The sequence below is a fragment of the Sus scrofa genome, chromosome 11 (genome assembly GCF_000003025.6).
Source record: "Sus scrofa isolate TJ Tabasco breed Duroc chromosome 11, Sscrofa11.1, whole genome shotgun sequence".
NCBI classification, from domain to species: domain Eukaryota; kingdom Metazoa; phylum Chordata; class Mammalia; order Artiodactyla; family Suidae; genus Sus; species Sus scrofa.
Window position 1 is genome coordinate 61,433,063 of NC_010453.5, and position 17,601 is coordinate 61,450,663.

The 17,601-nt window shown below is 36.1% G+C and overlaps 1 protein-coding gene across 2 annotated transcripts in view; it reads left to right on the forward strand.

Moving 5' to 3' along the window:
* GPC5 (glypican 5) overlaps positions 1 to 17,601 on the forward strand; it is a 1,358,912-nt gene that overhangs the window by 642,063 nt on the left and 699,248 nt on the right. For both annotated transcript variants that reach the window (XM_021065368.1, XM_021065370.1), the window contains one exon: positions 16,892 to 17,048. In XM_021065368.1, coding sequence (XP_020921027.1) covers positions 16,892 to 17,048 — 157 coding nt within the window. The remainder of the gene's footprint in view (positions 1 to 16,891; positions 17,049 to 17,601) is intronic.

Sequence of the window (17,601 nt, forward strand, 5' to 3'; positions counted from 1 at the left end):
ATCCAACCCGTAAGTAAAGTGGTTAAATCAGGTGGTCATATTCTTTCTCCTCATGTTTAGAATCAGCTGCACAGAGGGAAGAGCAATATTATTTGAGAAAAGATTATGCTCCAAGACAGGGGAGATTGCATACTTCCAGGAAAGCCTGGGTGAACAGCTGAACACTGATATGTCACTGGATACATGGAAAGGAGAGGAAAGACACAGGAGATGAGAACCACATTAAAAGGAAGCCAGTTTGCATGAGGAAATAAACAGTCCTCATGAAGCCTCTGGCATATATATCAAAGGATACTAATGCTTACTTTTTAAATGAAAATATTAGCTTTTATATTATGAAATTATAAAACAGTGATTTTTTAAAAAAATTTGCCAGGCTCTTTGTTATTAAATATTCTACTAATAGAACTATTTAGGGTTCTGCCAAATAGAATTCAAGAAACAGAAATATATCTAATGGGGCTCAGGGTTCAGTCGGTTAAAGGCTCATATTCTTGAATCAGCAGAGCAGAACTAAGCATCCAAATTCCAGGCCTAGATCTAGAAAAAGCAGATCCATTGAAATAGGTTTCAACTATCTTGTTTCATTCACCTGGTACGGGGACGTGGGCAAAATGCCAAGAAAACACAATGATAAAAGCATTGTGATGGACATTCGGAATTGAAAATGAGAAAGTTTTTATTAAGCTGAGGAAGGTTTTCTGTATAGTCTAAAATTTTATGAGAATGAATTATTAATACAATACCAAAAAGCTATTTTTGGTAATTTTAAAATGAGAAAAACACAACTACACTCAAGAGTACTGTGGAATATTATCTTTGACAATATCCATCAGGCCAGGAAATTATTGGGGTAATTTCAGTTTCTGGCAAAATTGGTACTCTGTGATGGGACAAAACTGAATGCATAGATATTAAGGCCTTCATGTGCCCATGTTCCATTTGATGACTTCTTTACTATTCCAGCTAAAGAGAAATTCTTGAGAGAAATCTTCTTTTTTAATATTTATCTTTGAAAATCTACTAATATTGACTCACTCTGTTCTAACCCTAGTCTCTCCTCTTTCCTCTGCCTCTTTTGATGATAGGTGCTGGTATCCCCATCTGTCATTCACCCCAGTATGGTTCTCAGAATTTATTTGTTTGTTGTTTCTCCTTCATTTAACCTGAGCCTTATAAGCCAAAGTAATAAGTTATTTGCTCAGTATCTCTTAGAGAGTATGGTTAATAGCAATATTTCTGATAATTTCTCCAGTGACATCTGTGTCATTACAGAGCTCTCTCCAGGGTCACAAAGGCTTTATCTATCTCATACATGAGATGCATTAGGCCAAATGACCTGAAATCAAGATATATATATCTTTCTGATCAGGGTTCCGAGTCCCATTAACAAGACCGCTCTCTGGAATAGCCATCTTGATTTTTTATTGGACCAGTTTGTTTTTAAGAAGCAATTTAGGGTTGTCCATGGCAAAGATAACATGGCTTGGAATTCTATGTTTATTTTTGGAATATTTCTTCAGTTCTGCAAAAATTGCATGACATGCAAAACTTTATGAATGTTTAGATGCTTTGGGAAAAAAATTGAAGGCTATATGATTAAAAATAAAGTACTGAAAAAAAAGGCGAGTGCCAACTCTGTTGGATAAGTCAGAGGAGACCAGCAAAACTGTTGCAATTAGAAACTAGATAAATTAGAAAATTATAAGTTTAACTATAAAAAACTGGGACAAAAAAAAATAACTAGAAAAACTAAAATCTGTGGATTGGATAAAACTCCCAGTGTGGGTTGACTATTGCAAATGTTTATTTCTCTGAGTGCCTTTTCTGATTGTGGGTAGAGGCTGAGGACTGGGCCTGGCCCAGCCTATCTGGGGATAAAGTAAGTAGGGAATACTTGGCTTGTTTTCCTGATGGCATATTTGTTAAATTCTTGTGCTGTATGCAAGGCTGAGGGACTATGTTGGAAGTTTCAAAAAGGCGGAATGAAATCTTCCAGGATCTCACAGTAATTGAGAGAAAATTATTCAAAGGGTCAGGGACTAGGTCAAACACATAGTCAACCCCCACCCCTCCTGGACATTTTGAAGATTTTAAAGTTGCGTAGAAGAAGATGTGAAATAGCTTATCTTACTATTCCTAAAAGTTACAATCTAACATCCAAAAGAATTCTAAGGTTAAGAAATAACAGATCCATTCAGCTCTCAGTCAGAATCCCAAGTGGGCCATATCTGAGAAACATGGATGAATCCATGGTTACAGTCTTATGGAAACTACATTCAAGTCCTAACCATTCTGATATCTGACTGTACTGATGTGGCTTACTGCTTATCCTCTCCAAGTGTATTGTCTGATTTTATATACAATGACCAGCATGAAACAAACAAAATACCTACCTATGTGAAGTGGCAAAAATGTTGCTAATAATTCATACACATGGACAGAAGGCGCAGATCCACAGATGATGCAGTTCTGAATTTGGCTGACAAAAATCCAGAAGTACTATTGCTAATATGATAATAAAATAAAAGTAAATGGACAAGATGAAAATGAGGTCTTAGCAAAGATTTGAATCTATGTAAAAATCATGTAGAAATTCTAAAGCACAATAATTGAACTTGAATAACTGAATAGTTTAAATCAGAGTAAATGCAATAAAACACAAGTAAATGAGCCTGAAGAAAGATCCACACAAATAATCTAAACTGAACCACAAAGACTGGATAAAGCAGAACAAAGCATAAGAAATGTGGGTCACAGTTGGGATACTCGTATATACCCACAATATACCTAATAATACCTGTAATTCAAGACCAGCAAAGACAGGCGAGAGAAAATAGCAAAGAAGCAATATTTGAAGAGTAATTGGTCAAGTGAAAGATATCAGTAAAAGATATCAAGCCACTTTTAAGAGTTCAACAAAGCATAAGCAATATAATACAAAGAAAGCCAGACCCAGGCAGATCATAGTCAAACTGTTGAACTAAGACAAAAGGATATAATTTTGTTCTTTTTATGGCTGAGTAATATTTCATTGTATATATGTACCACATCTCCTTTATACAATCCTCTGTTGATGGACATTTAGGTTGGCTATTGTAAATAGTGCTGCAATGAACATTGAGGTGCATTGATCTGTTCGAAGTATGGTTTTCTCTGGATATATTGCCAGGAGTAGGATTGCTGGATCATATAGTAGTTTTATATTCAGCTTTTTTAAGGAATATCTGTACTGTTCTTCACTGTAGTTGTACCAATTTACATTCCCATAAACAGTGTAGAGGATTCCCTTTTCTCCATACCCTCCAGCATTTATCGTTCATAGACTTTTTGGTGATGGCCCTTCTGATTGGTGTGAGGTGATACCTCATTATAGTTTTGACATGCATTTCTCTAATAATTAGTGATGTTGAACATCTTGTGCTTTTTGGCCACATGTCTTCTTTGGAGAAATATCTGTTTATATCTTTTGACATGGATGGACCTAGAAATTATCACACTAAGAGATGTAAGTCAGACAGAGAAAGTCAAATATCATATGAGATCTCTAAGATGTGGAATCTAATGAAAATGATACAAAAGAGCTGATTCACAAAACAGAAACAGACTCAAATATTTTAAAGCTGAATTTATGGTTTTCAAAGGGGAAACGCTGGGAGAGGGATAAATTAGGAGGTTGGGACTAATGTATACACACTACCATATATAAAATAGATAAATAATAAAGACCTACTGTATAGTAGAGGGAAATCTACTCAACACTATGTAATAACCTATATGGGAAAAGAATATGAGAAAGAATTTTTATATGTATATGTTTAACTAACTCACTGTGCTGTACACCTGAAATGAATACAGCATTGTATGTCAACTATACTCCAATAATAATTAAAAAAAGACATAAGGAGAGTCTTCAAAGCAAATAAAACAGCAAAGATAATATTTCCAACAAAAATACAGAAACTGAAAGCAGTGAAATGACATCTTTAATAGGCTGAGTTTAACATTATGACCATCTAAAATTCTGGAATCAGTATAAATGTACATAAAATGAGGCACAATAAAATATATTTTGACAAATAAATATTAAATGAATGTTTGGCTAATGAACTTAAACTCTAAGAAATACTTTTGTTCTTCAGGCTAAAGAAAAATTATCCCAGAAAGAAGAATGAAACTATAGGAAGCAATGAAATTTATTTTAAAAAATAGCCTTAAGATAATTGGTGCAAGAAAAAAATTTGAGAATCTGAATGAGTTCTGTATCTATTACAGGAACTAGTTCTATAATTAACACATTTCTCACACACACAAAAAATCCCAGGACAGATGGATTATCTGGTATATTCTTCCAAATCTTAAGGAGTAAATAAGACTAATCTTACACAACCACTTTTAGAAAATATATGCAGAAGAACACTTCCCAATTTGTTGTGGGAAAGCAGCAAATATTGATGTCAAAATCTGATGAAAATATTAGAACAAAAGGAACTTATAGGGAATCTTTACCATGAAATAGACATAAGCAGGGGAAAATATAACTATATCTTTTCAAATTTATAATATTTGTTGCAATAAAATATATCACAATAAAAAATGAGAGTGGTAAATAATATTTTTTTCGTTGTTGGATAAGTGGTAAAAGTACTATTTAAGGTATAATGTCTATAATATTATATTATGAACAAATATTATAAATCTCAGATATTCAAAAAGGTGTAACAACTCTTCTAATAAGCCGAAAAAATATTCATCTAAAAATGGAAAGAAAAGGGAAATAAAAAATAATATAGTAAAATATAAATACAAATGGGTCACATCCAAAGTTTATAAAAAACTCTTAGAAGTCAATTTGAAAAACACAAATCGTCATGATCGAGTGACTTGAAAAGGCATTTGATATTAGAGGACACTAAAAATACTCAAATCACATGAAAATCACTAATCATTAATAAAATGCAAATTAAAAGGACACTAAAATACCAAGACACTCCCACAAAATGCCTAACATGAAAATGACCAATAAAACCAAGAGCTGCAGAAGTCGTGGAACAATTTCAGACGCCATGGAACAACTATACTGACACGTGGTTTGAGCTGAAATATTAATGACTCAATAATTGCACTTCTGGATATATACTCAAGATCGATGAATGCTTAAGTCCATCGAAAGAAAATGGCAAGTGTATTTGACCTGCCTTAACTATCATTGCGCCAAATCAAAAACAGATGAATAGGCAAATTACACTGAAGTAAATCAATGAATTGCTACTTATTCATAAAATGGAATGCCTATAATGCAACTGACCAAATTCAGGATACACAACCCAAACTCTGGCACATTGGCAGAAAGTAATTTGAGAAATGGCAGGTGAAGGAAGGATTTTGACATTCCCCTGAAGCAGGTCATAAAACCCTCAGGATAACATGCCCTCCCTGAACCCCAGGAAAGGAACATCCTTATCCTGGAAGATGAGGTAAGTCATGGGAATCCGAATGACAAAGACTTGCTCTCTTCCCCACTTGACTACACTTATTTTGTTTCCTCCTTTGTCCTCTCACATTTTCTCACCATCATCCATTCTTCATCAAACTTAGAATAAAAATGCTTCAGATTTACTGTTTCTTGCTAATGAAGACTCCTGTGTCAAGTGAAACTTACGTTAGAAAATTTTGTATGTTTTTCTGTTGTTAATCTGTCTTTTTTTACTGGGGCTCCAGCTGAGAACTTAGAAGGAAATGATATTTTCCTCCCCTACACAATAATAAGGAATGAACTCTTGGTACACCCAAGAATATAATGAATGTTTAAAATATAATGTTGAATAAAAGCAGCCGTACGCAAGAGATCACGTACTGCATGAGGTTAATGAACAGGCAAAATGAATCTAGATGAATAGGAGTTATCTTCGATTACAGTTGTTGACTGTGTGACTAGATTTCTAGGGGATGTATGATATAGTTTTAATCTGAGTTGTATTTTTGTGTGTGGACCTCTGGGAAAACTCATTTTGAGCTGTATGTTTAAGATCTATACACTTTATTATATAATACATTAATATTAAGACAGAGGAAAATAAAAAGTAAATAAAACTAGAATGATTTAACAGATACCTACCTCTATGGCCTAATGATTCCCCATTTAAACCAACAGAAATGACAAAGCTTTTTATGCCAAAAGACATTTAAAAGACTTTCATAGCAACATTTTTTTTGATGTCCAGGCAAGAACTATACAGGATTGCCCAACAACAGAAACATGAAAAGTTACAGTTCACTGATACAATAGAATAAAAAGTAGGAATTAAATGAATGATCTGCTGCTTCATCTATAATGTCAGAGACATTCTTATATAAAGTTCTTCAGAAAAAAAGTGAAACTATAGTGGAAGACCGCAAACTTATGTTACCTTTAGGAGAAGAAAATGAGCATAAAAGAGGCTGCTGAGATGCTCATAGTATTGTGTGTTGTGATTACGGTGGTCACATGGCTGAGCTCATGTTGAAACGTTCTTGGAGTTATACATTTATGATGTAAGCACTTTTCAGTACATAATTTTGTATTAGTTTGTTAGGGCTACTGTAGCAAGGTACCACAAAATGAGTAGCTTGAAAAAGTTAATGTGTCTCTGTTCTAGAGGGGAGGAGTCTTAAATCCGCATGTCAGCAAGGTTGATTTCTTCTGAGACCTGTGAGGTTGATTACATGCCTCTCTCCTAGCTTATGGTGGTTTATTGGCAATCATTGGCATGCCTTGACTTGTAGTTTAAAAAGTTTAAACCTCGGACTTCATATGGAATTCTCCTTCTCTCTTCCTATAGCCTTCCCTTTGTACATATCTGTCTTGTGTTCAAATTCCTGCTTTTTATCAGGACATTAATCATATTGGGTTAGGTCCCACCCACATAACTTCATTTTACCTTGGTTATTTCTGTGAAGAGCCTGTTTACAAATAAGGTCACATTCTGAGGTATTAGGGGCTTGGTGCTTCAACATATATTTTTCTAGAGACAAAATTTAACTTAAATGTATAATGTGATTTAAAAAAATCAAAAACTTAAATCTAGCAGTAAAAAGAAGGCAAGAATAGAATTGAAATTAATATCAAGAAAGGCCACAATAAACCTTGATGATATAATACCCATTTCTCACCCAAATGTTAGAATGTCTAGAAACACATTAGAATTGAACATTTGGGAGCTATAAAACACAGTCAGGAATTTTCACTCTTCTCTCTCTTTTTTTTTTTTTTTTTTTTTTAGCTGAAATAGGATCAGCAAGATTAAATTATTTAAGGTCACACATGTAAATATTAATGGAATTTGGCCTAGAATCTCAGCCAAACACCCAACTACCCCTTCCTCAAGACAACCACAGCCTTACGTTTTTACCCATTTTTCTCAAATTATTTCTAGAATATTTAGTAAAATCACATACCCTTAATCCTCTTTTGGCATACCTCTGTCCATATTTTTATAGTTTATGTAAAGAAATCTAGATTAGGGGAATTTCATTGCAAAGGTGAAAACCAGAATGACAGTTGTGAAGATGTAACTCTCATTACCATCTGGCATACACAGGGTATCATACTAAATGGGATCATAAGCCACTGCTTTTGGAAGCAAACCTTTAATAGACTAGGCAACTTTGGGGGAATCGTCCCTAGAATGTTTTAATAGAGCATTTGAGAGTGAATTTTGCACAGCTGGCCAATGAAGGAAATCTAGATTGGATTGGTTACCAAAACCAAGTTGTAAATGGATTTGAAACCCTGCACAGTTCTTTGAAAAAGGCCGTGGACATTGTGATGCATTAACAAATAAAACTCTTTTCTAGTCAGAGAGTCCTTACATTGGCAATGCGTTGTGATGGACATGGACTTCCCTTCTTTCCTTTCCTTCCTTCCTTCCTTCTTTCCTTCCTACTTCCTTCCTTCTCTTTCTTTTTCTATTCTTTCTATGACATCACTCTCTTGCAAATAAATGATTAAAGGACAATGGTTACAATACATAGCGGTTAAATGACATAAATCTTGTGGTCCTTTTAGAAATACATTGACATAATAAACAAGAAATGGTGAGTCCCCATTGTGGCCCAGCAGTTTAGGAACCTGATATAGTGTCCATGAGGATGTGGGTTCAATCCCTGGCCTTGCTTAGTGGGTTAAGGATCCAGTGTTGCCACATCCAATTCAACTCCTAGCCTGGGAACTTCCACATGTCACAGGTGTGGCTATAAAAAGAAATGGTAAAGAAAAACCTAGGTTAATGATGGAAGGTGCTAATTTTGTATACCTTGTAAAAAAAATGACATGGTTTTCCTATCAGAACAGGTAACTGCTGCTACTGACAGTTCTGTTCTTTGTGGCTGAACCAGGTTAGGAAGTATTTTGCAGGTGGGTTGAGGGAAGAAAACCACTCACTTGTTAACACATGTAAAAATTCATACTATCCATATGATTAATTAGGACATGCATATAAAACTACCCTTAGGGTATGGGTCCTCCTTCACTTTTGTAAAGTATGGCAAATAGAAGCCTGATTCACCAGATGATACTGAATTGTCTCAAATTCATCTTCCATAAGTCCATCTATGTTTTGGGATACTTTCACTTATTTTCTTCAGGAGCAGTAGATGTTTGGTTTTGTTCTATCCTTGTCATAAATAAAATGAGAATTTTTCATTATACATCTGATTATTCCATAAAACATGAAACATTTTTTAGATTTACTTGTAATTTCCACCTTTCTTCTCCTCTTCTCCTGCCTCAGAGTCATTATACGTTGCTTACTCCCCAAATGTCCTTGTTTCTTCCTCTACTCCTGTTAGGGCTCCTCTGTTCCCATCCAGCTGACTTAGCATGGATGTTTTGACCAAAGTTTCCAACAGTAACTCTGAGGTTGTCTTGAAAGAAAGGTCATTTTGCTTCTCACCAATTCTTTTCAGGTCCTTGGTATGCTTTCACATAGACATTTCACAGGAGCCATTTGATCACTGATAATGTTTGGCATGCACACTTCCTCACTGGGGTCAACAAGTTTCCCAAGTCCTATTTGAGGTTATGTCCCTGTTTCCCTTTTATGCCTACTCTTAGCTCACCAGCCTCTAGTTTTCATTCACCTGTGAGATCTAGTTTAGGGTTTGGACTGGGACACTCATTAATTATAAACTTACCTTGTCACTTTTGTTGTGGTACCTCAGAAAATGGAACTGGCCACATTTTGAGTCAGAGGTGAGGATCAGGGGTGGTGGAAGGGGAAAGGGAACAAATGAGTTCCTTGCAGTTTAAGAGAGTGAATGGAGTAGGTCTTTTCTAAGTTCAGTATTCTATTTACAAAATCACAAGACTTTTATAAATTGCAAGACTGCATTGCATAAACCAAATGTCACAGAACAGTGACCTTTCAAATTACCAGTGCCACAGAAACTGTGATCAGAAAGCTCAAACTTAAAGCAAACACTGACAAGAAATCCTACAGAAATGACTTCTGGGTCTGGTCAACTTAACATAACATGACATATTGTAAAATGTACTTGGCTCTTTAGGCAGAATAGTCTATAAAGGTTTAACTGTTTTTGAAAATATAATCTTTAATATAATCTGGAGATTTGTGGTATTTAGGTTATGTGGATAAAATATTTTCTGAGTTTGAAACAGAGTGGGAAAGTTTGCTATAAGAAAAGCAAGTAACAGATGAAAAACGGTAAGTGAAGAAGGTGAAAATTAGGTGGTGTGGGTTGGGGTATAGATGGGAGTAGTACTAGACGTTTGAGAAAAGGGAAGTTAAACTGCAAAAAACAATACAATGAGGGTATGTTATATAAAGAGGTTGTTTTTAAAAAGTCTCATCTGAAATATGTTACAGAGACGCGTTTAAAAAATGCATCATAAAGAATTTTGAATCAGAGTTCCTATTTTAAAATGTTATAAGTTTCTCTTGTTTTCCTATTTTCCATACAGTTCTTCATAGGTTCTTACTTAAATTGTATGAAAGTACAGATACCAATTGCTTTATAACAAAATTAAATTCATACACATGTATATATTTGCCTGTATTTATACATAGAGAATCTTTTGTCTATACTTGAAATGTATTCTTTAGAGACATTTTATTAATGATGACTTGAAAGTACAATTTTTTCTACCCTTCAGATTTCCAGTTTGAAATTTTTCTATCAACATTTAAGTTTTTAGCAACATATATACCCGTCAATAATACAAAATTGTGAAACAGCATATTTCATCATGTCCATATTTGAAAAGATGACAAGACTTACATATGTGATAACTAGTGTGTTCTAAACACATGTTTACTTGTATGTCTGTTTAAATGATTGTAAAAGAATGGAAGGAATATTTTAGCGATATGTTGTTACATATTGGATTTTGAAGCACATTCTGTTGCTCTCACGTTTGGAAGTTGTTGAATGTGATGAATATATTTCTCTTTCACACCAAACATGTGTATATGAGCCATCTATAGCCAGATTTTATTGTAAGCGTCTGAAAGGCTATTGCAACTATGGGATATTGCCAGACAGTTAGTAAAAAGCAAATTGAGTCTATTGAGAGATTAATTCACCAGCTGAAAGAAACACATTTGCCTCAGAGTCATCAGATATTCTACTGACCAAATTCATCCTCCAAGATAGCATCCCTGATGAGCTTCCTAAACCAATTAAACATAAGCAGGAAGCATCAGTCATCAAAACTGACTATTTTCAGCTGATCAGCTGACTGCACAAATTGAATGGCATTGAGGAAAAAAAAAGAGCACCCTCGAAGTTGTTGAATTTTTTTCTCACTTTGCCCTTACTTCATAGGCATCTCAGTTGTATGGATGCAGTGTCTTGCACAGAACACTGTGAATGAGTATAGTGCTTTATAGCATATAAAGTGCTTTCCCTTGCTTTAGTATGCAATAGAATAAATTGAGTTTGAATGGGCTTAAGTGATTTCCTTAAAGGCACACAATTAATGTGTGGCTGAAGCTCAAAATCATGCCCTTTTCTCTGTTCCATAAATATGTATGTATTGATCGACTTTCTACCCTCCATGACAGGGGAGTCGGTTCAAGTGTGCAAAATGCCATCATCTTTACATTTGGGCAAAACTCAAAGCCAAGGCAGTGTGAGGATGAAGGGCAGACATTTTTGCTCCTATATGAGTTCCCGGCTTCAAAGACATAATTAGGTTAGTGATATCAGGCCCTGCTGTTTATAACAATAATAATGATAAAGAGGAGAGTATGAAACAGCATGAACAAAATTATAGACATATAAATTCAAGTTATTTCTGTGAGAAAAACAAACTACTCTACAGCAGAATTTGGGTGTTGGTGGGGACCTGTTTTAGATATAATTTTTTTAAAACTGTCTATTTTGTGGAACCTTGACTGGAGGCTAAATTAGAACTTTTTCTTTCCTAGGCTCATTTCCAAAACTATGTCAATGGCTGTTGAGTGAGGGGAGGGGCTAATTTGCTTATGTTACTTTGGAAAGTGAAAGGTGAATGTCAACTGAACCAGGGGATTAACCGTCAGATTCCCCAGGAGCCTTTAGCCCATAGATCTCAAGAAGGGGCCATAGTATGAATTTCCCAAACCTTTTACCCCAGCATGTTTTTCTATGGCTCATCAGTCTAGATTGAATTTCTCTGCTGGAACCATGTTGGAAACCAGGAAGTTTTGACACTAAAAACTGACAAAAAAAAAAACAACAAACACTAAGGCAGAGAACCGACGTTATGAAAGTATTGATTTGACGAAACTAATATGGTGGTAGTAGGCAGAAGAGACCAATGTCCCTTATGAGGAGGGAGTTGGGGAGATAAATTGTAATGATACATGAATAGTGTAGATGAACAATTCTATTGTAAGACACCAAGTCGTAGAGCACATTGCATATCCATCTGCTGCTTAGTGGTGAACTAAAGAGTAGCAAAGGCTGCAGATAAAGACTTGCCTATAAGGAGCTCCCGTCATGGCGCAGTGGTTAACGAATCCGACTAGGAACCATGAGGTTGTGGGTTCGGTCCCTGCCCCCGCTCAGCGGGTTAACGATCCAGCATTGCTGTGAACTGTGGTGTAGGTTGCAGACGCGGCTCGGATCCCGTGTTGCTGTGGCTCTGGCGTAGGCCGGTGGGAACCTAGCCTGGGAACCTCCATATGCCGTGGAAGCGGCCCAAAGAAATAGCAAAAAGACAAAAAAAAAAAGACTTGTCTGTAATTTGGATATAGGTGAGAACACAATCTGTTAGGATGGGTTCCCAGAAAGAGACCGAAAAAGAAGGAACAGAGGATTTCTGTTATTCACTGAAACATTTATTTTCCTTGTTTTGGAAGTGTGAGGAGAACGAAGATCAAACAAGAAAGAAGAATAGTTGAGTCCAAAAGAAGTGGAATTTTGCATAAAGAACTGTTAAAAGCTCATTGTTTTTGTTTAATCGTTTATGGGGAATTTTCACAAATTAAGTATTATTATATTTGTGAGAATGAAAATAAATTTTGTGGATGTGTGATGATTGAGCAGTAAGAAAATGAACATATATAAAGTGGACTCTTCTTGCAGAGGAGACGGAGATGTTGACTCTACTGGAGAAAGACGGGGTTATGGGCACATGGATGCATGGATCAAATGGAATCATGTATATATTTGGGAAAGAGTGATTAGGTCTCTTGTCCAGACTCTTGGAAAACAGTGAGAAGGACTGTGAAGAGGCAGAGAAACTGCAAAGTAGCAAAAGGTGAAATCTGAGATCTTGTTTCCAAGTGTTCTATCTTCTCGGTATGGTGGTAAATTATGGAAATGTTGACCCCTTTTTTCTGAGGAATATGTGAGGATGGGTTCCCAGAAATCAAAGAGACAAAACAAAAAGATCACCAAGAAATAAATGTGCCATATTTAGGAGTTAGGGAGTTAGGGAGTATATTTTTTTTCTCTTTCTATATAAACAATAACTACTGAATTAGCAGTTTAAAATTATATCTATTTATGACCTCGAAGTTTCAAAGTTCAGAAGTCCAGGTGGACTCACTGCTTGGCTTTCTTGGTTCAGAGTCTTAAAAAACTGAGGTCAATTTGTCAGCCAAGCTTGACTCAGTTTGGAGGCCCTAAAATAGAATTCTCTTCCAGGATCATCCAGATGACTTGTAGAATTCAGTTGTAGGATTGAGAGCCCAATTCCAACTTATCTGATAGCTAATGCATTTAATCACTTTTAACCGAAACCAGTTACCTAAAACAGAAAATGTTTTATATGTGCTATCTTTCTGTTGGCATTTTTGAGTTCAAATTTATTGGATAGGATCTTCATGACTTAAATATTGTTGGTACTATTCATGAAATTCCCTCTTGTTCTGACCAAGGTCTCAATAAAATAGTGGAAGAACGTATTGGGAAAGTAAGTTGGGAAAGTAAGTCAAAACGGGAAAATGTTGGGCAAAAGTGCTAGAGGCAAATGGAAAAACACATCATCAGCAATTTTGGCTTTCATTGTACTTGTCAGATAGTACTCTGAAAATTTTTAGTCTAAGTCATGTAATTGAATTCTTTATCAACTAAATTTTCAGTTAACAGGTCCTGGAGTGTTTAACCAATATTGCAATAGAATAAATAATAACAAAGATAATTTTCAAAATATGTTAATTTTTTGGTTTTTTTTTTAGGGCCACACCTGCAGCATATGGAGTTTCCCAGGCTAGGGATTTGAATCTGAGCTGTAGTCGCTGGCCTACGCCACAGCCATAGCAACACAGGACCTGAGCTATGTCTATGACCTATAGCATAGCTCATGGGAACACCAGATCCTGACCCACTGAGTGAGGCCAAAGATGGAACATGCATCCTCATGGATACTAGTCACATTTTTTCCGCTGAGTCATGATGGGAACTCCCAAAATATATTAAGCTTACTATGCCAACATAATGCAGTATACTTGATATATTTTTTCTCATAATAAGAATGACTCAGGTATATTATTATCCTGATTTTAGGTATGAAAGAGCTGAGTTATTCAGAAATTTGCCCAATGTCCCATTCTTAATATATGATATAGGTCAGAACCTGAGTCTCTTGGGCCTCTGAGTCCTATATTTAATTTTTTTGGCTGCAACTGTGGCATATGGAAGTTCCTGGGGCAGGGATTGAATCTGAGCCTCAGCTGTGAACTTTACACAGAGCCCTTAACTCAATGCGCCTGGCCAGGAATCAAACCAATGTCTCAGCAGTGACCAGAGCCACTGCAGTCAGATTCTCTTTTTTTTTTTTTTTTTTTTTTTTTTTAAGGGCCCCACCTGTGGCATATGGAAGTTCCTAGGCTAGGGGTCAAATCAGTGCTACAGCTGCTGGCCTACGCCATAGCCACAGCCATAGCCACATGGGAATCCGAGCTGCCTCCGCAACCTATACCAACTCACAGCAATGCCGGATCTTTAACCCACTGAGCAAGGCCAGGGATTGAACCTGCATCCTCATGGATCCTAGTCAGTTTCATTAACCCCTGAGCCATGAAAGGAACTCCTGCCGTCGGATTCTTAACCTGCGGTGCCACAGTGGGAACTCCTAATATTTTTTGTATAAAATACGCAATTTATTTTACCCTTCATTTTTCAGATTTTTGAATTTTTGTATGCTTTGTTACATGTTTGTATTTCCCCACTGCCATACCTCCTACAGGAAGTAGCATACATATCTGTGCATTAAAGACAATAAGAAGCTTTGTTAAACATAATCCAAAATTCATATGGCTGTGAAAGAAGCCTTTCAAAAGTTAACCTCTATTAACACTTGGGCAATGCTGGGTAATAGAAATAAATTCTGATCAGAATTTTAAATTATTGTCAAATTATTTTAACATTTCATTCTGATTAGGGAAAATAAATTTAAGGAAATGGAACACTTCAGAATTTGCAACGTAATTTCAATTTTGAAAGTTTACCAGTTCTCCGTGTTCAGTTGCTTACTGTTAGTGTTCTTAGATGCTAAATATCTCTTACATGCACTGTTTATTTTGCTCTATCATTTTCAATATAAAATGCTATTCTTGAGTCGTGTGTTTGCTTATCATCTGCTAATCAATAGACATGACAACCCTAGTACTTTTATAAAGCACCCTGAAAATTTGTATGTGCATTAACTGTTCAGTCACGATATATTTCATTCATAATATGGCAGTACCCGCTTGTGTTCCTGCTGGGTCACGTGTCCTCTGAAACTGCCTTAGAGAGGCCAATGTCGCATATTGGGTCATTTTACTCAGTTTTAGCTTTAAGTGAAATTTTCTGTTATTCATAACATCATCTTTTTGAAAAAGAACTCGGATATTTCCAATATTATTCAGGAATATTACCAGCACTCCCGTGCTGTAGGCGAAAATGACTATTTCACAGATTTTGCTCATAAAAGTAAATGAAATAATTGAGAACCAAGGTCAAGAAGTTGGTTAAATTTCATAAGTGACCCAAGTCTTTTGTTCCAAGGTTCAGTTCTGTGCCATGTGCATTGGACTTTGTATTTGATACAAGAAAGTTTAAACAAAATTATACATGTATATGTCTGAACTTCTACATTCTTTTGACTGAATCTTTTCTGGAATAATAGTGCTTTTCTTTTGGAGAAATGTTGGGCCATTGGTTTGCAAAACAGTATGGTATTATCAGCCATTATACTAATACTATGTTGTATTTGGAGTTTGATTTACCCTGCTTAAACACCGTGTATTCTGAAGCAGAGGATTCTCTCTCTCTCTTTTTAAATTTTATTGGAGTATAGTTGACTGACAAATGTTGTGTTAGTTTCAGGTGTACAGCAAAGTGAAACAGTTATATGTATACATATACCGATTCTTTCTCAGATTCTTTTCCCGTATAAGTTATTGCACGGTATTGAGTAGATTTTCCTGTGCTATACAGTAGGTTCTTGCTACTTCTTATTTTAATGTAGTAGTGTGTATATGTTAATACCAACCTCCTAACTTATCCCTCCCCCTCCTCTTGATACCATAAGTTTGGTTTCATTTATTTATTTATTTTTGTCTTTTTGCCTTTTCCAGGGCTGCTCCCATGGCATATGGAGGTTCCCAGGCTAGGGGTTGAATCGGAGCTGTAGAAGCCGGCCTATGCCAGAGCCACAGCAACGCGGGTTCTGAGCCACGTCTGCATCCTGCACCACAGCTCATGGCAACGCTGGATCCTTAACCCACTGAGCAAGGCCAGGGATCGAACCCCAACCTCATGGTTCCTAGTTGGATTCCTTAACCACTGAGCCACAACAGGAACTCCCCATAATTTTGGTTTTAGAATCTTTGAGTCAGAAACAGAATTTTCTCTAACCAGAGTATCCAAGAGTAAGAAAACCTGGTATCATTCACTTTCCAAAGGTTTATTCAAAGCTGTATCACATAGCTAATATGCAGACTGTAACTCTTTATACCTGTAAGGCCTTGGCCATTATTATTATTGCCTTTTGTTTTTTTTAGGGCTGCACCCAGGGCATATGGAGATTCCCAGGTTAGGGGTTGCATTGGAGCTACAGCTGCCGGCCTACAACACATCCACAGCAATGTGGGATCCTAGCCGCATCTGTGACCCACACCACAGCTCATGGCAACGTCAGATCCTCAACACACTGAGCAAGGCTAAGGATCGAACCCACAACCTCATGGTTCTTAGTTGGATTGTTTCTGCTGTGCCATGACGGGAACTCCCTTGTCCATTATTTATTATTATTTCAGCAGTTTTTATCTTTCTTGCACACTTGCTTTAGTAAGGTGTCTGCATGGAAACAGAGGATACATTTAAGGACATAATTCTATTAGCTACATGTTTTTGGATAGCTTCCTTGGATGATTTGAATTCGCTATTAATTAAGGTTTTCGGTATCCATATTTAGTTGTTACAGGGGAGGTCACCCAAACCCAGTAAGTGGGAACGTCACACGGGCAGTGGTGGTGGCGCGGCTGAGCAGATCAGCGGGGACTGTGACGACGAAGACGGCTGTGGGGGATCCGGAAGCGGAGAAGTCAAGAGGACACTAAAAATCACAGACTGTAAGTGTATGACTCTAACACCACCTCTAACAGATTGACTTTGAAATACAATTAAGGAAATTATTATTATGAATATAAAGAGATAATGACAGTGAATTCAGAAACAGGCAGGAGGAATTGGAAATGAAAATAAGCCTATTTTTAGTTACTCAGGACCTGCATTCTTTTTTTTAACTAATGGCTCTTTTTCCTTTTTAACTAATGACTTTAAATGAAAATGACATTTCTCTATGAACTGGTGAATGGTCATCTGTTCTGAGATTTAATAGTCTTAAAGGGAGATAATCTTTGGGGTATGAAATAACTAGTATGTTAGTATATGAAATAACTAGTATATAGTATATATTAAACGCATATTGGTAAGACCTGTGAGACAAGGATGGGTGAGCCCTACTAATTATTAAAGTTCTGCAATTTTATTATCATGCTATTAATACAAGGTAATTGATTTTATTTGATTTTCATCATAGTCAAATGGCAAAGAAATTGTTCAAATAGATGGTTAGTTATAATGAGAAACTCCTTGGATTTCACTCTTATGAATTGAATCTTT